Genomic DNA, 21,754 nt, shown 5'->3' with positions numbered 1-21,754 from the left:
AACCATGTCTAGAGGTGGTAAAAATTATTTTGTAACTTTTATAGATGATTTTTCTAGATACACCAAAGTGTATTTAATTAAACATAAGGATGAAGCTTTTGACATGTTTTTAACTTATAAAGCGGAAGTAGAAAATCAACTTAATAAGAAAATTAAGAGAATTAGATCAGATAGAGGTGGTGAATATGTTTTATTTAATGATTATTGTGTAAAAGAAGGTATTATTCATGAAGTAACCCCACCATATTCACCTGAGTCTAATGGAGTAGCTGAAAGGAAAAATAGGACTCTTAAAGAAATGATGAATGTCATGCTTATTAGTTCTAATGCTCCTGATAATTTATGGGGTGAATCTTTGCTTACTGTGTGTTTTTTGCAAAATAGGATACCACATAGGAAAACTGGTAAAACACCCTATGAGTTGTGGAAAGGTTATCAACCTAATTTGAAATACCTAAGAGTGTGGGGGAGTTTAGCTAAAGTGATGTTACCTGATCCTAAAAAAAGGAAAATAGGCTCTAAAACATCTGATTATATGTTCTTAGGATATGCAGAACATAGTGTTGCCTATAGGTTTCTAGTTCTTAATAGTGATATAATTGAACGCAACACTATAGTAGAGACAAAAAACGCTGAGTTCTTTGAACACATCTTTCCTCTAAAGAGTAGTGGTACATCTGAACAACCTATAGATAGTGTTAGTGATACCTTGAGTGAAGATGTTAGGAGAAGTAAAAGACAGAGGAAGGAAACATCTTTTGGAGATGACTTTTATACTTATCTAGTTGAGAATGATCCAATAAGTTTTGTAGAAGCTACTAGTGCTCCTGATGCTAAACATTGGGATAAGGCCATTAAACTGAGCTTGATTCAATTAAGAAAAATAATATGTGGACCTTAGTAGATCTGCCTAAAGGAGCAAAACCCATTGGTTTGGATCTTTAAGAAGAAGTACCATCCTGATGGATCCATAGAGAAATATAAGGCAAGATTAGTAGCTAAAGGGTTTACTCAAAAACATAACATAGATTACTTTGATACTTTTGCACCAGTTACTAGGATTTCCTCTATCCGTGTATTGCTAGCCTTAGCATCTATCCATAAGTTAGTAATTCAGCAAATGGATGTTAAAACAGCTTTTCTGAATGGTGAATTAGAAGAGGAAATTTATATGACTCAACCTGAAGGTTGTGTAGTCTCAGGTCAAAAGGAAAAGGTATGCAAACTTTTAAAATCTTTGTATGGTTTGAAACAAGCACCAAAACAATGGCATGAAAAACTTGATAATGTTTTACTTTGTGAAGGTTTTTCTACCAATGATGCTGATAAATGTGTGTATTCTAGATTTGAAAATGGTGAATATGTCATTATATGTTTGTATGTGGATGACATGCTAATATTTGGTACATGCAATGATATAGTTTTTAAAACAAAATTGTTTCTTGGATCTAAGTTTGAGATGAAAGACATGGGTGAAGCAGGTGTGATTCTATGAGTTAAAATCATAAGGAAGGGAGATAGTATATTACTATCCCAAGAAAAATACATTGAGAAACTTCTAAAGAAGTTTGGTTACTATGACTTTAAGTCATTGAGTACCCGTTATGATGCTAACTCTAAATTAAAGAAGAACAGAGGAGAATCTATTTCTCAAACTCAATATGCCCAGATAATTGGGAGCTTATTGCATTTAATGAGCTTTTCTAGACCAGATATTGCTTATGCAGTAGGGAGATTGAGTAGATACACTCAATGTCCTAGTCAGGATCATTGGGAAGCACTTGCGAGACTCATGAAATACTTGAGAGGTACAATGGATTATGTCATTAAATATAGTGGATTTCCCGCTGTGCTAGAAGGGTACAGTGATGCTAACTGGATCTCTGATTCAGATGAGACAAAATCCACTAGTGGTTATGTATTTACACTTGGGGGTGGTGCAGTTACATGGAGATCAGCTAGGCAAACTATTATTGCAAGATCAACAATGGAATCTGAGTTTGTTGCTCTAGAAATGGCTGGTAGTGAAGCTGAGTGGTTGAAAAACTTCTTAGCAAACATTCCTTTAGGAATGAAACCAACCCCATCTGTATCAATGCATTGTGATTGTCAATCGGCAATAGCTATAGCTAAAAATAAAAGCTATAATGGAAAGAATAGACATATACAATTGAGACACAATTTGGTGAAACAACTGTTAAAGAGTGGAACGATTTCTATTGACTATGTCAAGTCAGAACGGAATCTAGCAGATCCTCTGACAAAACCCATAGGGAGAAAAATGATTTTAGAAACATCGAGGGGAATGGGACTTAAGCCACTTGCAAACAAACAAGTGATGGAAACCCAACCTTTGTGATTGGAGATCCCATGAATAAGGTTCATATGGGTAAAAACAAGTCACTTGTTAGTTTTGCTAGCACTCATATTGATTTTAATTCAATTTTGTCCATTCTTATGGTGTGTGTGAAAGTGCTAGTTACTGCATTATCGAGAGGATAAACTTTGTGGTTAAAAATTAGAGGTAAAAGAGTTTTAACGATTTACAAAGTTTTAATGATTTTCATATCCCTTATGGGTGGTGTGTGATTTGCAGCATACACTTGATGAAATCACCTATATGAGTGTCAAGTGGGGCCGCTTGCATAAGATCTTGGCAAGATCTCTATAGCACTCATGAATACCGGGCACGCGCATGGCCTAGTAGCGCAACACAGCGATAACAGCAAGTAATGTGGGGGTGTATTGTGATTGATAAACCTCTAACACATACTAAGTGTCTTGGTTCATATAGCTTGCTATACCAACTACACTGTGTGTTACGTTCATCAATCTAAGACTGGTTCATATAGCTTGCTATACCAGTTCTGATGCATTACATCTTAGATAAACCCAATATTAATTTCTTTCAATATTTCTATGTTTTATCTTTTGCAATATGTAGGGGATTGTTGTAAAACAAGAACCTAATATAGCAAAATAAAAACGAAAAACAAGGTGTGTGAAACGAAAACAGAGTAAGTGGTAAAACCCTAGTTTTCTTCAGTGACCGTTGGAGGAGATCACGGAGGTTCAACGAAGACCGGATTTGCTCCGAGGTTATCGCGCGACGTTGCCCCTTCCACCCAGAATCGTAGCCGCACGACTGGGAACGCTCACGCCTTCGCTCTGCTGATCGTGTGGAATCTTGAGAACGTTGGAGAACGTTGCGAGATTCGTGGGTGGTTGGCTCCTCCTTTCCCGTGGGTCTTCCTCCAACTCCGGCGACGGTCACGGCTCCGTTAGGGTTTGAAGATGCGGTAGCTTTGGATTTCTTCATCTATAAATACCGCATTCCATCCTCTTGCTTGATACCACTCTCACTCACGGTTCTTCACCTTCTTTGCCTCTCTTTTTTCAGCAACTAAAAGTTGCAACCTTTCTTCTTCCTCCCCTTATTCACCTTTTCTCTTTCTCTCTCTTCATTCATTATATTACTTTATTATATTTAATTTTCTGAATACATTGGGTTCTTACTCTATCAAGAGTAACTTGCTAGTTCTGATCCTCGGAAATCTCCGGGAAGTTCATGTTGTATCCTAGGGGACTTGCGCAATATACCGCGGATAAGTCCTTACGGACAGTGATTACTCACGCCTCGGAAAACCATTTTTGTTCGTTTTAAAGCCTATCATACTACACTTAGTACCAATGATATGTTCAACATCAACCAAGACAGGGGAGTCTAGAGATTTTCGAGAAGTCGATTTGTTTAGTAAAATTGATACTCGCCTTCGATCTCGAACTACTAGTGATATTCTGATTTTCTGCTGATAAAATCTCCACTTTGGGACGAATATACTTTTTTGATCAACACATATCTACTTTTCTAAATTCAAAGTCTACTTGACCAAGGTTTGTATGGACCTGATTAAGATCAGGTTGGTTTTATACCCGATTAAGGTCACATCGGCATATATCTTTTTTGACCGACATGGTACACAGTCCCCCAACCTTTAGCATAGCAGGTGAGACATAAAAATGTGTTGATGTGTTGTTAGTATTTTATGGGTATAGAGAATACAAATTATGTTGTTGTTTTGTTAGTTGTTCGTATTTGTAAACACAACACAATCACAAATGTAAAAAGAGATTAAAGGGTGAGTTTGATTTGACATTGATTTTGAAGGGATTAGGGGCGTTTATGGTCTATTCAAAGATGGGTTAATTCCAACACAATCCCAACATCAACATCAAACATCCTCCATCAATTTCCCGTCAACCACCATCTTGAGAAGATTTATCTCGAATAAATCAATAGTGGGTTGGGTGATGGCAACCTGCTTAAGAGCGGCTTCAAAACCAACTCCGTAGGAGTTGGCTCGTTGCCTTAAGGAGATCCGACTCTAAATGAATCCTTATCATATATTTATGTTCTCACTAACTTGAACATCAGAAAAAAATTTGTAGAAGAAACCCGTTCATCGTTTTGTGACTTCTAGCATCAAGAATTGCAATTCACAAAGACATCATCTTGAAGCCACATCGGATCATCCAGACTCATCTTGGCAAGAAAATTTTTATAAAAGATTTAGCAGAGTGGCATATTATATTGAATTCAAGGAGGTAATGACCAAGAAGCAACAAAAATGGAAAAGGAAATGAAGGAGATCTTTCTAGTAAAACTAAAGGATTGCAAGCGAAAGGAAATTGGTTCGGAAGAAGTAGAAGAACATGTTCAAAAATCGTCGATAAATATTTTCAACTCTATCATAGTTATATGTCATACCTTCATGAAAAAGACTAATAAGAGTAAAATTAAAAATATAAGCAAATAAATATTGTGAAATGTAAATATTGTTACATACTATATTTTCTTCAATTTTAAACTACTAATATGTCTTAACCCTATATTAAGATAATATTTATATTTTTTAAGTAACTTTTATAACTAATTCTCAATGAAACTTTTATTAGTAACTATGAATGAAGATATTTTAACTTTATTACTTACAAATTCTTTGTAATTAATTTTTACTTATTTCAATTTAATTCCAGTTTTCTTACCTGTTCAGGTAAAAAAATATTATCTTTATAGACATTAAAATTGAAAATATATAGTCATTTAATAAGTAATGAAAGTATATAGACAAGGGTATTTAGTTTTTTTAATTTTGAAAAATCTAAAAAAAATTAAAATACTATTTAAAGAGTAATTTTGTAAATATATTTTAACTCATAATGTGAAAAAAAAAGTAAATGGTTATGGTTCTGAATTTTGCATTCAGTTGGATAATTAAATAAAAAGTAAAAGTGGATTTTAGTTGTTATAAATTTCAAAATAGACATGTACCCAATACAAGAAGACAAGTCTTAAGTAGTGTGAATGCAGAGAAATGATATTACCAAAACCAGTCATACATGTCCCTCCCAGATATGCTTCCTCTCCCACCATGTTTGTCACACTTCATTTTTTTTATCACCAATGTTTTTCACACTTGTTATAGGACAATACACACATATATACTCTTCCATCTGTTTCCTTCTGTCATAATGATCTCCAAATGCAGATATCAGACTGCATTATACCTTGGAATAACAAGGTAAATTATGCAATATATTGATGAGGAAGCTACCAAAAGCTAAGTTGCATTAACTTATGACCTTATCACCAAGTCCAGAAGAATGCAGTTTTTAAGTGGAGTCAACCACTGCCTTATATTGAATGATTTCCTTGTGCTTTATCTCCAATGATTTATATTGAATGGGTCAAATCTTTTTTATGGTTTGTCTTCCTTCATTGATCTATGATGTTGTCAACACTCCTCCATTCACCATCATAATTCACACTCATGATCTTCAACTACATTTAGTTGTGTAGTTATATATTTTATTCTTGATCCTTCTAAAGTGTTGCATTTTAGAAAAAGAAATTATCACAAGGAAAAGTCATCAGTTTTTTTGTTTACACATGCCAAACTCACATGTGAATTAGAATTTAAAGTTATCTCCATTTTTGTGAGACTTTTAACATTTTTTTTATAATTTTTACTTTAATATATAGATTTTATAGGACTCACAGTTTAATTAATATTTTGTTTAATTATTAGTAAGGATATATATTTTTAAGATAATAGCATATTTTATTATCCTTTTAACTTAATATCTTAAATTTTATATCATCTAAATGTATTCTAATGGATAAATTTTATAAAACTCAAAGTCTTAAATTTAAATTTTTTACATAGTGGTTAAGTCCATGAGTCCACATACAATACATAATGGTTTGAGCTGTAATTGCTGCTTTTATTTTTGTTTTATTTATTGGTATGAGTATGATAAAAAGCAAAATACATGATCAGACAATGTCAGAGTCATATTATGAGCATATATGAAAGATGCAGGAGTTCAATCAATAGACATCTCTGGCAACTTGTCAAGCCATGAAATCATAGGGATAACAAAGAGCTTTTATACACATATATATTGATAAACCATAGTCTACATACTTAACATTAAATTACTCATCTACCTTCTGTTAGAAAAGATTGCAGTTAACTGTTGTTGTAAATACTAGTGAATTACTCTTCCTTCATCCCCTTCAAGAATTTGTGCACTTGAAGCATGGTAGGCCTGTTTGCAGGATTATCAGATATGCACACACAAGCAATTTGCAGCGTTTGAAGCATCATCTGCTTTGAATCAGCATCAAGAACAGATGGATCAAGAACATCAGCAGCCTGCCCCTTCTTGATCTTCTGACAAACCCATCCAACCAAGTTACCACCTTCAATCTCCTTAAAATCTGGTCCTGTGGGCTCTTTCCCAGTCACAAGTTCAAGCAAAATGACACCAAAACTGTAAACATCTCCTCTTGTTGTGGATCTCCCACTCTGCCCATACTCAGGTGGAATGTAACCAAATGTTCCAGCAATATCAGTGGTGATATGAGTCTCACAAGCACTGATAAGTCTTGCCAGTCCAAAGTCTGCAACCTTTGGCTCAAAATCTTCATTGAGCAAGATGTTGCTAGCTTTAACATCCCTGTGAATGATGTGGGGTATAAAACCATGATGAAGGAAAGCTAACCCTCGGGCTGCGTCAGTTGCGATTTTGTAACGTTTGTTCCAGTCCAGGATTTCAAGTGCACCAGTCCTATTTCTCAACCAAAGATCTAAGCTCCCATTTACCATATATTCGTAAACAAGGAGTTTCTCCTCGCCGATTGAGCAATATCCAAGCAATTCAACGAGATTTTGATGCTTCACCTTGCCCAGGGTTTCCATTTCAGCCATGAACTCACGATGACCTTGCGTTTTTGCCTCACTAAGTTTCTTCACAGCAACTGTTTTTCCATTAGGCAGAGTGGCCTTGTACACAGTTCCAAAACCTCCATCTCCAATTATATTTGTCTTGCTGAAGTTGTCAGTTGCTTCAAGGATGTCCACCAAAGTTAATTTCAGCAGAGGCTGCTCAAACATTGCAACATTGATACTCAATGGCTCCTTTGATCTGCTACTGCTCAAAAAATAAAGATTGTGATCAACATAACTGTTTAGTTTGCGCTCCTTAAGCTCCTCAGGATTATTTTGCCTCCTAGTAATCCATTTATGCAGCACAAAAGCAATGCTCAGAGTTAGCAGTAAAATGGTAAACGCAATTGCAGCAAGCCGCCATGTATTATACAATACTGATCTTCCAATACTTTTATCCTGACAATTTATACCCAACATCTGGCCACAAAGGTTTCTGTTCCCTGCAACTCTAACTATGGGTAGGTTCAGGCAAATACCATTACTTGGTATGGGCCCTTCCAACCTGTTTCGAGATACATCTAGGTAAATCAGATTAACTAGGCCGCACAACTTGTCTGGAATCCTTCCAGATAGTTTATTACCTGAAACATCAAAATATTCCAGTTGCATAAGATCCCCAAGGTCTAAAGGAATATCTCCAGTCAACACATTTCCATGAAGATCCAAATTTGTCAAGTAAGAAAGATTTCCCAAAGCCCGCGGCAAGTTCCCAGTGAAGCAATTGTCACTTAAATTCACTGTCTCAATCCTCCATGTCATGGAGTTTGAGAAAAGTTCCCCTACTTGGCCTGAAAGCCTGTTATTCTGCACGTAAATCCCAACAAGGCTTTGCACTCCTGAAAGAGAGGAAGGAAGCTCGCCACTGAGCTCATTAGAGCTCAGGTCCAAGTGAGTAAACCCTTTCATGTTCTCAAAACTGACCGGAATTGGACCAGACAACTTATTTCCTGTCAAATTCAGCTTCACCAAATTACTCAACTTTCCGAAGCTTTGAGGGATGGTACCTGAAAGCTGATTCTGTCCCAAATACAAACCCTGGAGCTTGAGCACATCTCCAAGCTCTGGTGGAATGGAACCTGACAACAAGTTGCCAGACAAATCCAAAGTTGTAAGATTCGTCAAGCGTGACAGTGATTTAGGAATGCTACCAGAAAGCATGTTGTTGCTAACTAAGAGATTCACAACCCCTACACAAAACCCAAGTTCATCGGGTATGGGGCCAGACAATCTATTGTGAGAGAGATCGAACACACCAAGATGCTGAACAAAGCTCAGATCAGGGATGCTACGCTGTCGAAAATATGAAGACTTTTTGGCAGGAATGGACCCAGATAGATTATTGTGAGAAAGAACCAGGCACTGCAATTGGCTCAGTTCAACCAGTTTCTCAGGAATAGATCCGTTCAGCTGATTATTTCCAAGGTCCAGTGTAGTTAGAGAAGTGCAACCACCAAGCTCATTTGGGATACTCCCTTCAAGCATATTCCCATTCAAATTAAGAACTGAAAGATTTGAGAGTCTCCCAATTTCCTTTGGAATAGTACCTGTCAGACGATTATTGCTAAGAACAAGCCTCTCCAGCATAATCGCATTCCCAATCTCCACAGGAAGAGAACCCTCCAAACGGTTATTAGCAACGGAGAATTCCATCAGAGCCAATGAGTTCCACAACCCAGAAGGTATTTTCCCACTAAAATTGTTAGAATCAAGGTCCAGCACCATCAAGGATAACTCAGAAAGATACTCAGGTATAGAACCAAAAATCCGATTATTCATCAAAACCAACTGCGTAAGGTTCTTACACTTGACGAAAACTTTCTCAACAGTACCAGAGAGAAAGTTGTCATCAAGATCAACCTCCAAAAGTGAGGCAGCATTACAAAGCTCCTCAGGAATAGGACCCGTCAACAAATTACTACTTAAACTGAGGTGCTCCATCACAGAACAATTCCCAAGTTCAGGAGGAATAGCCCCAGAAAAACGGTTAGCAGAGAGCAAAAGAGAATCGATATTGCTCCACTTCCCTAGCCAAGAAGGCAAAGGCCCATGAAGCTGATTCTTTTCAGCAGAAAAGGTTAACATGGGAAGCTCAGAAAGCTCCTCAGGCAGAGACCCAGAGAGTGAATTGAAAGAAAGCATCACAGACCTCAAATTCTTGCATTTCCCAAGCTCAGCAGGCACCGACCCATTAAGCTGGGAAAACACAAGGTCTAAAATTTTCAAACTCTCCAGCTCCCCAATGAACTTGGGAATCGAACACCTCAAGGGGTTGTAAGAAAGGTCAAGCTTGGTCAACGCTTTCAGCTTCGCCATTTCCTCAGGCAAAGGACCTTCGATGGAACAGGAAGGAGAGTAGAAAATTTCAAGTTTTGAAAGCAACCCAATCTCTCTCGGCAAAGTCCCAGACAGCTTGTTAATCCCCACGTAAAGAGCACTGATATTCCGCAAGTTCCCGATTTCCGGCGGGATTACGCCGGAAAACGAGTTGTTCGATATATCAACGGAAATCAAAGACCTCGCTCCGGAGAAGAGACTAACCGGAAGAGAACCAGATAAAAAGTTGTTACTGAGGTCGAGAAACTCAAGCCGAGTCAAATTCCCGACACTGTCCGGAACTTCTCCAACGAGCGAGTTCCCGGAGAGGTCGAGAGTGCATAACTTCGTCAAGAGCCCCACCTCCGGCGGGATATTCCCGGTGAGTGAGTTGGAACCTAGTCGAAGAGTTTCGAGCTGAAGCAACCCACCGAGCTCGCCGGGGATCTCGCCTGAGAGCTGGTTTTCACGTAGGTTGAGTAGAGAGAGTGAAGAGAGAGAGAAGAGCGACGAAGAAAGTGTTCCTCTGAGGTTGCGGTTGGGAAGAGTGAGCGAGGTGACCCGGCCGAGTTGGCACGTGACGCCGACCCAGTTGCAGTGCGGGGTGGCCGGGTGCCAGGAGGGGAGGAGGTGAGGATTTTGGAGACCCTCTTTGAAGGAAAGAAGGTAAAGCTTGTCGTTGTTTTGGTCAGCGGTGGCATGCAGAAAACGCAACAAGAACAGGACGAGGTAGCAGAGTACGAGGTTGAAGGGAAGAGCCATGAAGAGAGTGGGAGAGGTAAGAATGAGAGAAGGGCTAGGTTTGTTTAGAGGAATATGGAGCATGCAAATAGCGTTGGAGAAGGTTGAAGATAATGGGTAGCAGTAGAAGGAGCTCGAAAGCCAGGCATTGCCATGAAATGAAGGAGTTGTTGGTTTGAGAGAGAGAGGAGCAACAGTAGCAATGCCAAAAGAGGTTATTTGTCAGACTCCAGCACGCATAGCACGTGACTTCTATCTTCCCTAATGCCAAATATTACTTTGCCTTTAAAACTAACCTCCTAACACCCTCATCTTTTACACCACAAAATTAAATTATTATTTATAATTTTGTATACTTCTAGTCATAATTATTGACCATTCAAGTAAACTGTACGATTAAATATTACATTTTTTAAATTGTGCTATTTTAAGAAAGAGCAAAATGATGGAAAGAAAACAAGTAAAATAATGAATGTGAGTTCAAAGAAAGGAAGAGATAAGTTTTAAAGTATTTTAAAAGATAGAAGATGGTAAATATGGTAGATAGTTATTGATTAAGACACATTAGAGATACATTAATACATTATTCAAATGTATGACAGTTGTTACCTAAGGAAAAATTATTGATTTTTAATAAATAAAATTAATTTCTGAAGAAAGATTATTCTTTTACGATTTTATTAATTTTTTAAATACATGAAAATTTATCAATAAAGGTTTAATGCATGTTTATCTATAAATTTTAAAGTGTATGACGGTTGTCACCTAATGGTAACATTAAAAATCTAAATGCATGATAAAATCAGACAAGATTATCCTCCTAAGATTTTATTAATGTGTTTAAGGAGTAATAAATTATATTTTATGGATAAATATTTAATTCATATTTGTTTTAACTTTTTTATGTTTTTTTTTATCTTTTTTACTTTATTTATTTAAAAATTATAAAATTAATATTTTGTGATTTTCCATATGAAGAAAAAGAGTTTCTAATACAATTTATGTGACCCAACTTAATTTTTTTAACCATGGAATTGGTAATCCAACTCAATTTCAATTTTAAATAAAAAGTAAAAAGTATTTGTGATCAACCACTTGACTGTTACTTTAGTACTGCTTTCTATTTATTAATGGAAGTTCAGAATGAATCTTTCAATTCATTATCTTTGTTTTTTCACCTTAAACAGTAAAAATATCAAAGTGAATCCAGGTATTTGTTTTTAATCTAGTTTTGTATTATTTTGAAGACTTAATCAGTGTTCCTCAAAACTCCTCAAACAGTTAATAACTGCACCTTCCTTTCTAAGATCGTAGTAGGTTTGAACATAGCTAAGCTATTGGCTAAGCTCTTCAGAAAACAGGGGTTGTGTTCTTAGGCTATTCACTTTGTTTCAATAATAAAAAAATTTATGGAGAAGCTTGTGGGATTTGCACATTGCACGGCTATAGTTACATTCCTAATAGAAAAAGTCCAAAAATATTCTAACTTTTCTTTACATTAAACTTAATACACTTTCTTTTATCTTCATTGCTTTGGCATCAAAGGCTTCTGCAATTTGCACTCTTTTTGTTTGTTTCCACCTTTACATGTCATGTCAGCTAAGTTTCCTTTAATATTTTAACTCTCTTTTTTATCACTTTTTTTTATTACTTCATTTATTTTTTCTTCCATAAAGTACTACAACTAAATATCAATCAAAATAGTGACAATAAAGAATTTTGTAGTGTACTTTGCATATTTTAAATCTTGTTGTCATCCTCTTGGGAAATAAAGATGCAACTAGACAAGATAGATAACTAATGGAAAATCAATTATTTATAAAAGTATAAATACAAAACCACGTTCTCAATATAAATTGTTTATAGAAAATGGAAAATACTGATCACTGTTTACTTATTGTGAAATCTAATTATATGACATATATATTTTAAATGTTTATTTTTAATTATACAAAAATCATTATGTTTATCCCACAAACTAAAATACTTTTCATCTTATTTTTGTTAAAGTAAATAAATATTTTTTAAAGTTTATAATTTTTTTAATAATTATTATTAATTAATATTACTTATATGTCATCTTATTTAATAAAAAATTAATATAAATAGATGTAAATATCATTCTATAAGTGAATTTTATAAAATTGAATTAAATTTAAAATTATTTTTTAATATATTAAACATTTATCAATACATTTATTATGTAGAGTTATACATTTTATACATGAATTGTTGATCTAAGAAATATGTTATAAATCTAACATTCACTAAAATTAATAATATTTTATAATATATATATATATATTAATTTAATAAATTAGTCTTATAAAAATAAGTAAAATTTAAAATTTATTTATTAATATTTCTAATTCAGAGTTTATATATATATATAATGCTATTTTTGTTTAAATATATATATATATATATATATATATATATATATATAGAATAGTTTTGTAAGAATGAGTGAAAGTGAGATTGTTTTGGTGATTATGAAGCAATGGAGAAATGAGTTGTGGGGTAAGTGATTTGAAGGGACATTAGTGAGTGACAGATGATATGAGTGTTCAAACCGAACACTGTCTCTCTCACTCTCTCACCTGTCTCTTCCCCGGAAGCATCTCCACTTTCCCAATATTTTCAAACCCTGCAACTCCTTTGCCATTCCAGTTTTTTCCCCTTTTTCTCATGTCTACTCTTTCACTGCATTAGAGAAAGGATTTCAGCCACTGAAGAATCATTCATGTAAAAACAAAGTAAGACAAAAGTGAGGTCAGATAAACAGAGTAAATTAAAAGTTTATAAAACTGTGTAAGAAATATCATTAGTACCATTCAAATTCTAATTCCAAACCCTAAACTATAAATCCTATAAAAACAAACACAACATTATTTCTATATTTTTTAATTCAATTCAATATATTTTATTTAACATACTACATATAATAAAATAACAATATTAAAAATATATCGTATGTAATTTTCTCTTTTTTTTAACCTTAATTTTTTTTTCACCTTATTTCGACATCACTCCCAAATAAGTTACATTTGATTGTTGTAATAATCAAGGGAATATAACACGAGTTTGAGTTTAAATAAGTTATATTTGATTGTTTTAATATTACAACAATAGTTTGAGTTTAAGATTTTTTTTTATGATTACAACAATATCTTGGAAAGCTAATTATTTCTACTAGAGAGATGGACCTAAAGAATTATTAAAGTTTTCGTCTTCTTTCTTTTCTCAGACAGGTTGCTAGGGTTTTACTGGATCATTTTCGCCTTCATGTTACTCCTTCGGCTCTCAGTCTCGAGTGAATACCAAATGGGAGAGGTACCTGCAGAAGACACTCCGACGTTCAAGTCAGTAAAGAGGGTGTTCGACACTCAGATATGTATACAGTGATAATGATATGCCTTGTTCATTGGAATGTGTGTTATTTATATTGGGTTTGATTAGTGCAATGGATCACACTTATGGTTGCATTACCTAATTCTTAGTGGTAGTTTAGCTTCACTGATATTAGTTTGAGCGTTAATGGTTTGATGTGTCGGTCGGCCTGGCAGTCCAAGAGTGTCTCGGTCAGCTTGATCAGGAATACCGAGTCACGTCAATGTGTCGGTCGACCATACCAGTACACTAACATATTTATACTAGTTACTTATTAAAAAAATTATTTTGAAGTTTTAAATAAAAAAATGATATTATGCAAATGAAATATGTAGATCAATTAATATAAAGTTATTTTAATTTAGGACAATGATATTTTCACGGTTAAACAAACTTTCTTCTTTAGTTAACTGTCTTAAATTTAAATTTTATAATATGTATATGATATATACTTACAATGTTTTTTTTTTCATTAGATCATATTTTTATTCAAATAGAAAAAATAGTAAAAGGTACTTATTCTCAAATACTAAAGAATTACAACAATAAATTGGATTTTAACCTGTGAATTTTCGGTCTATCATCCCTTCCTAAAAACATATTTTAACTTTGGATACCGGTTAATAGTAAGATACTGATCATGAATAATAGACTCTGCTTATAACTCATGAATAATAGACTCTGCTACATCAATTCAAATTTTCCATCATTAGTGAATTGTTTGGTTTAGATCATGTACTATTTGTAGAAATTTGTAAGAATTGATATGAGGTGAATTATGAATTATACGTATTTAATTTAGATTATTCGTAATAATTTCTAAACAAAAATACAAAATTAAGTTTAAAAAGAGGAGAAAAAGGTGGATTTATGGAGATTGTTTGATAAATTATTAATTTACTCTTATATCTATAACATTTTATTGTTTTTAAACAATTATATTTAGTGAATTTTCTTTATTTTTTATAATTATTTTTGGTAATTAATAAAAATATTTTTTTCAACAAAAATATTTATATTTTTAAAAAACATATCTAAGGAGACAATTTTGATATTACACTGTAAAATAACCTATCAATCTTCATTAATTTAATCAAATCAATCATATATATTAATAAATTCTCTACTAAAATCTACTGTCTTTCCATTAAATTCTCTTTTTTTTCTCAAATCATTCAAAATCAATCTTTCAATTTTCACCCTCTTAGTCAAACAAAGAATAAAGAAAATTTGTGAGTTGCATGTACTGATAACATTTTATTTAGTGTACTATGTGTTAGGTGAAGTTTGGGGAAGAAATTACATAATTTATTACCGTCATATTGAAGTATTTTTTTAATTGGCTAATATTATAGAAAAATGATAATATATAAATACATGTTTTTCCTATCTTGACAATTAAACAGAGAGGTAATGCAATAAGGTAAAGAAGAAGATTTGTTCCATAACAAAGGTTTTAAAATATCTTAACCTTGAGTAATGTTCTATTACTTTTAGTTTTAGTTCTTTTACATTCTTGACTTGACTATTAGAAGTGTTTTATAACTACTCCAAAGTAACTTATTTGTAGTTCAAATTTACAAAGTTTAGCATTATAAATTGAAGTAACAAATATTTAATTACATGATATTATATAAAAATTACACACAATGAAAATTACAAAAAGTAATTCAATCATTCAAATTAATAAACAAGTTTAAATTTATTAAAAGGTAAACAAATATTAAATCTTATTAAACACTTATTGGATATACTCATTTAAATATAATAATTAGTCTAAATTAAAAATTGATATATAACTTTTAAAAAATAAATAAAAATACTAAAAAAATTAATATGAATTTTATTATTTTAGAAAAATCTAAAATTATAATTAAATAATAATATATTTTTCTTAGAAACATAAATTTCATTTATATAATAAATTTTCTATAATATGTCATCTTAAATCATTTACACTTATCAACTATTTTATTAGTTAGTTTATCAACACTAAAAAAAATTCATGAAATAGAAACTAATTTTAGAAGAAAAAAAATTAGTTTCTATAGTGACTAAATTAGATACATTTTAGAAACTAATTTAAAAACTAAAAATATTTTTGGTTTCTAAATTAGTTTATATTATTGTTAAATAGTTTATAAATTGATATCTAATTAGCTACCAGGATTTTAACTACCAATTATTTAGATTCTAAATTTGGTAGCAAAAACTTTGGTTGCTAATTAAATATCAATATAGAAACTATTTAACTAATTTTTTTTAGTTTTTAAAATGATCTCTAATTTAGTTACTATATATAGTAACTAATTATTTTTTATATCTAAAATTAATTTTTATTTCATAATTTTCTTGTAGGACAACCACTTATATTCTAATAAACTACTTTATCAATTCAAAACTTAGTTAATTTATCAATTAATTTTGTTAAATAGACCCGGAATATTGTTTTTGCTGAAAATAAAATAATATATATATATATATAAATTTATTTATATTGTGAAAATTAATATAAGTATTTTGTTGACACTTAAAATCTCATGTATATTTAAAGAAGAGAAAATAATAAATTTATAAGATGTATATAAATATATACAAAAGATGTTTATATTTATATTATTGTGCAACTAATTAAGAGACAGTGGAAGGCTTCTTAAATATTTCAATATTCAATTATTTTGTGCACTCTTTCCACTGAGAAAAGGTGGTCTTTAGTGTTGCAAATTGTCCTTTTTATAAAGAAGATAAAGCCTATTTGCATGTTATGAGTAAGAAATTATGGTGAGACATAAATGTATGTGTTTGAGTACGAATTGGTGTTTAGAAGGGAAGTTTTGTCTGAGATGTAAGAAGGAAAAAAAAAAGTGAAATAGAATGAAATGAGGCAAAGGCTAAAAAGTGTAGTTGAATTTATTTAAAAGGTTTATAAGAAATTGACTGTGACTAATAACCTGTGATGTGTTGCAGATTGGAGATGCAAGAAACCCAGAAAAAAGGTTGAAGACCAAATCTACACTTTACTCATTGCTGAACCGTACCATATCAAGAATATCATGTGCAGCCCCACCCCATGCCTGTGTGGTCCTTCTAACAAAACTTTTCTCTGCTGCATAAAGCAATCTTGCTCCAACCCTTTTCCCCGTTTCACTCTTTGCTTGTGACCCAACTCAATACTCACTACACAAACCAATCACTTACCTCCATGCTACCATTCATTTACCTATTTTCGATCATTGTAATAAACCATATTTTCAATTTCCTACTCATCAAAATCTCGTGCATTTCAAATGTTCTTCAGCTAACTAAGAAATTTTCCAAAACCACAGTTCCTATGTTCAGAGCAGAGACAACAAATGGTCCAAACCTTGAACAACAATACCAGCTTCAGTTAGCAGTGGTCCTGATTGTGGCAACTCAAACTAGGCAGAAACATTTACAACAACTATCACTTTCAATCCAATATAATCAGATCCAAAATAGTTTCTTGTACTAATCAACTTCCAACATTCCTATAACCAATGCAAAATCTACCCTACCTGGCTCCATGCATCCGTCCACATCTCAATTCACTTTTTTTTTCACCTAAAATATATATATGCTCTTGATGCAGCGGGATTATTTCATGTATGCTCTTGATGGTTGTCACTGTCACTGCATTGAATTGTTTTGACAGGGAGCTACCCGTTTCTGCGATTTACTCACATGCCACTTTGATCATATGTATATATATATATCTCCCCCACGTGTTTCTCTAAAACAAAACTTTGATTTGCAAAGAAAAGTGTTTTGTTTTGTTAAACTGTGGTAAAATGATATTAACTGGAACGTTGAGTCTTTCTGGATGTTTTAACACAGACTAATAAGCGAGTATCAGGTAGTGTACTTTTCTCAGGATCAGTTTTACTGTTTTCTAGACCTCAGCTTCTGCTGATATCTTTTTGCCACCTTCAATTTACTGCTGCATGTGACTCATATTTCAAATTATTTACTTTTAGCCATTCGAATCGTGTCATTTAGATTAAATATATATATATATATATATATAAAGGATTTTTTTTTCTTTTTTACCAAAATGGGTTCGTTTCAAAAAAATTACAAAAATAGTGCAAGTCGTGTCAATTTGGCACGACTTCATATGCAGAAATCGTGTCAAATTGACACGACTTTGACACGTTAACCTGAATGCGAGCCAATTTGTCACGATTTTGTCCACGTTATTTTTTTTATATTAAGTAGTGAGTTATGTAATATTTAAAATTAATTTGATACATAATTTCTTAAGGGTGTTTGTTAGTTTTAAGTAATTGTGTATGGATCATGATTGACGGTAACTTAATATATTTATTTGAGAAGTGTTATTTTATTTGGAAAATAAATAGAGAATTATTTTTGTGGATGATTCAATTTCAAATAAGCTAAAAATATGTTCACATTATAAAACTGAATGTCACAATAAAAACAATTGTCCGCACAGACAAGTTTAATAATAAAATTCAATTTCAAGTTTGATTATTAATTTTCTAATTTTCTTTATCTATTTATTTATTCCTTCGTAAAAAAATTATTTATCAATTTAATTTCAAATATTACATAACTTATAATTATAATTCTAATTATAATTATAATTAAATAATTATAATATATATTTATTTAAAAAAAATTGACACGACTTACCCCATTTTTATAATTTTTTTAAAACACACCCCATTTTAATAAAAAAGAAAAAAAATAACCCCACGATTGTAAAAGAACCATATTTTCTAACGTTTTTAACTTCGATGATAAGAAATATTAATTGATAATAAGAGAAAAATTTAAGCATAACATTTAACTGTGAAAGTAAATACCATTTAACAAAATTACTCAAAAAATAATTTTACCTGTCTAAGTGCTTCTAAGTTTTTTTAATGAGCTAATAGATCAACTTATGTTATTTTATATGCTTCACAAGTGTATTACAATTTAACAATAATTATAAATTTATTTATTGCGTTCTACAGATTTTATATTTTATTGGTGAGCACACTTATTAAATTTAGTAATGAATTTTGATTTATGAAACCTAACTTGATTTTCATCAATTATCCAATTTGTTTCCAGTTTTGAAATGGTTGTGTTGGACTTGGTACAAATCTGTTAAAGGAAGTTGCAGCGGATAATATGTGAATCTGAAATCTGAACAATTTTTTGTCCAGATCAACTGATGGTACGAAATTAAGATGTTTTTATGGTCACGTTATAATAAAAGATGTCAGGCAGTGTAACGACGAAAATAGGGCGAATTACCATCAAGACCTTTTACCACAAAAAGCTAAGTAATACGAAAGTAAATTAAAATAATAAATGGAAAATAAATTAATTTCAAACTTTACAAATTTGATCTTATATTTAAAAATTATTGAAAAATTGTTTTGATTCATATAAATTATAATTCATTTAAATTAAAACATTATTTGTGGTGTAAACTAACTTTCAGAAGATTGGTTAAACTAAATAAATTTTTTATTTTGTAAAAAACAAAAATGTCCATGGAAAATTAGAAAATGTACATAATTATTTTATGTTGAAACAAAATTACTACCAAAAAAAAATCATTATATATTGATTAATTTTAGATAAAAAAAATAATCATTATATATTGATTAATTTTAGATAAAAAATAATTAATAATGTTATTAACAAAAATATACATTATCACGAGAAAATTATTAAATAGAAACAAATTTTAGAGATAAAAAATAATTAGTTGTTATATTAACTAAATTAGATAATATTTTATAAATTAAAAGATTATTAGTTTCTATTATTGATAAATAGTTTCTATATTGGTATCTAATTAGCTACCATGATTTTTGCTACCAAATTTAGAATCTAAATAATTGATAGTTAAAACATTGGTATCTATTTACATACCAATTTTAAAACTATTTATCAATAATAAAAACTAATTTAGAAACCAACATTTTTTTTAGTCTTTAAAATAGTTTCTAATTTAATTAATATAATAAATAATTATTTTTAATATCTAAAATTGGTTTCTATGTAATGATTTTTTAGTAGTGTATTTTAGAGATTAAAAAAATTATTAGTAATTAATTTCTATTATTAATAAATGGTTTATAAATTCAAAACATACCGAGTTTTTAAAATAGTTTATAATTTAGTTAATATAATGATCAATTATTTTTATCTCTAAAATTAATTACTTAATTTTTTATTTTAAATAATATTAAATATATAAAAATTTTAAAGTATTCAAAATCTTAAATAAATAAAAATCTTATATTATTTAATGTCCTACTTAAAAAATATGATATAAATATAATTCCTAAACTATTGAAAATTCTAAATAAATACAAATCCTAAATTATTCAATATCCTACTTAAATAAAAATATGAAATAAATAAAATTCTTAAATTATTAATAAATACAAATCCGAGATTATTTAATATCTTATTTTAAAAAAATTGAAATATATAAAATTCCTAAAATATTCAAAATCCAAAATAAATACAAATCATAAATTATTTAATCTCCAATTAAATAAAAATATGAAATGAATAAAATTCCTAAATTATTGGAAATTCTAAATAAATACAAATTCTAAATTATTCAATATCCTATTTAAATAAAAATCATCGATAGATAAAATTTTTAAATTAGTCAAAATTCAAAATAAATACAAACTCTAAATTATTTAATGTTCTATCTAAATAAAATATGTAATAAATAAAATTCCTAAGTTATTAAAGATTCTAAATAAATACAAATCTTAAAATATTCAATGTCCTAATTAAATAAAAATCATCAATAAATAAAATTTCTAAATCAGTCAAAATATAAAATAAATGCAAATTCTAAATTATTTAATGCTCTATTTAAATAAAATATGAAATAAATAAAATTCCTAAGTTATTGAAAATTCTAAATAAATATAAATCTTAAAATATTCAATGTCCTACTTAAATGAAAATCACCAATAAATAAAATTTCTAAATTAATCAAAATAGAAAATAAATATAAATTTTAAATTATTTAATGTCTTATTTAAATAAAAACATGAAATAAATAAAATTCCTATTTTTTTCAAATTATAAATAAATATAAATTTTAAACTATTCAATGTCATACTTAAATAAAAGTCATCAATAAATAAAATTTCAAATTCATTTAAAATCTGAAATAAATACAAATCCTAAATTATAGGAGTATGAAGTTGCAATACATTTATTGATACAACAAAATGGTATCCACGTATATCCACACAATACAACAACAAAACATGCAAAGGAAAATGAAAAAAATAATTAAACATTGCATAATCCATGTTTCCAACCATATAATCAATTACACACTAAAAGAAATTCATAATCGATTATGAGAAGGAGATAATCAACACTCATAAACAAAACCATGCATAATCGAAAGTTTTAAACATTGATTATTTATCTCAAATCATCGAAAATGAAAGATTAACGTACAACAAACACGAGCGCAAGTATCAATTGTCACCCCTACAAATTTACACCGACAATTCATCATACACACCTTGATCCAAATACAATTGACACATTTTTTTCTATCAAGATAAACAACACTCATCCGAATATAAAAGAGAAGCTAAAACTAAAAAGTTATCTAATAACTTTTTTAAACCTCTCTTTTTCTTTTCAAAGTTTAGCTTTAAAGTAGATTTTAAGAATAACAAAATTAAAGTTAAACACTCTTTATGACTTTCTTCTCTCTTTTATAAGTTTAACCCATTACAAAACTTAAATAAAAACAAATAAAAGCATAACAATTTTTCTCAATTAAAAAAAAAAACTGATCTAAAAAATTGGTCTTTATCAATTAAGAAGAAGCCGCTAATAGAAATAGTAAGTTCATTCTTTTTTTAACATTTTCCTGCTTAATTTGAGATTTAAACAGCTTAATTTGAAATTATCAAGTAGTGAATTTTCAGTTCCTTTATTTAAATTATACTGGATTTTCCCTTTTTCTAATACAACCCCCT

At 30.6% G+C, this 21,754-nt stretch overlaps 1 protein-coding gene and 1 pseudogene across 1 annotated transcript; one reads left to right on the top strand and one right to left on the bottom strand.

Annotated features, from left to right (window-relative positions):
- Positions 1-1,693: 1,693 nt before the first annotated feature.
- Positions 1,694-2,671, top strand: LOC150025754 (secreted RxLR effector protein 161 pseudogene; annotated as a pseudogene).
- A 3,663-nt stretch (positions 2,672-6,334) lies between these two features.
- On the bottom strand, positions 6,335-10,630 carry EMS1 (Leucine-rich repeat transmembrane protein kinase). The gene has a single exon (XM_068635316.2). The coding sequence runs from the start codon at positions 10,431-10,433 to the stop codon at positions 6,561-6,563; it is 3,873 nt and encodes a 1,290-aa protein (XP_068491417.1). The 5' UTR covers positions 10,434-10,630; the 3' UTR covers positions 6,335-6,560.
- Positions 10,631-21,754: the final 11,124 nt, after the last annotated feature.

This window comes from Phaseolus vulgaris, chromosome 7 (genome assembly GCF_051622355.1).
Source record: "Phaseolus vulgaris cultivar YP4 chromosome 7, ASM5162235v1, whole genome shotgun sequence".
NCBI classification, from domain to species: Eukaryota; Viridiplantae; Streptophyta; class Magnoliopsida; order Fabales; family Fabaceae; genus Phaseolus; species Phaseolus vulgaris.
This window is presented reverse-complemented; position numbering and strand designations above follow the sequence as displayed.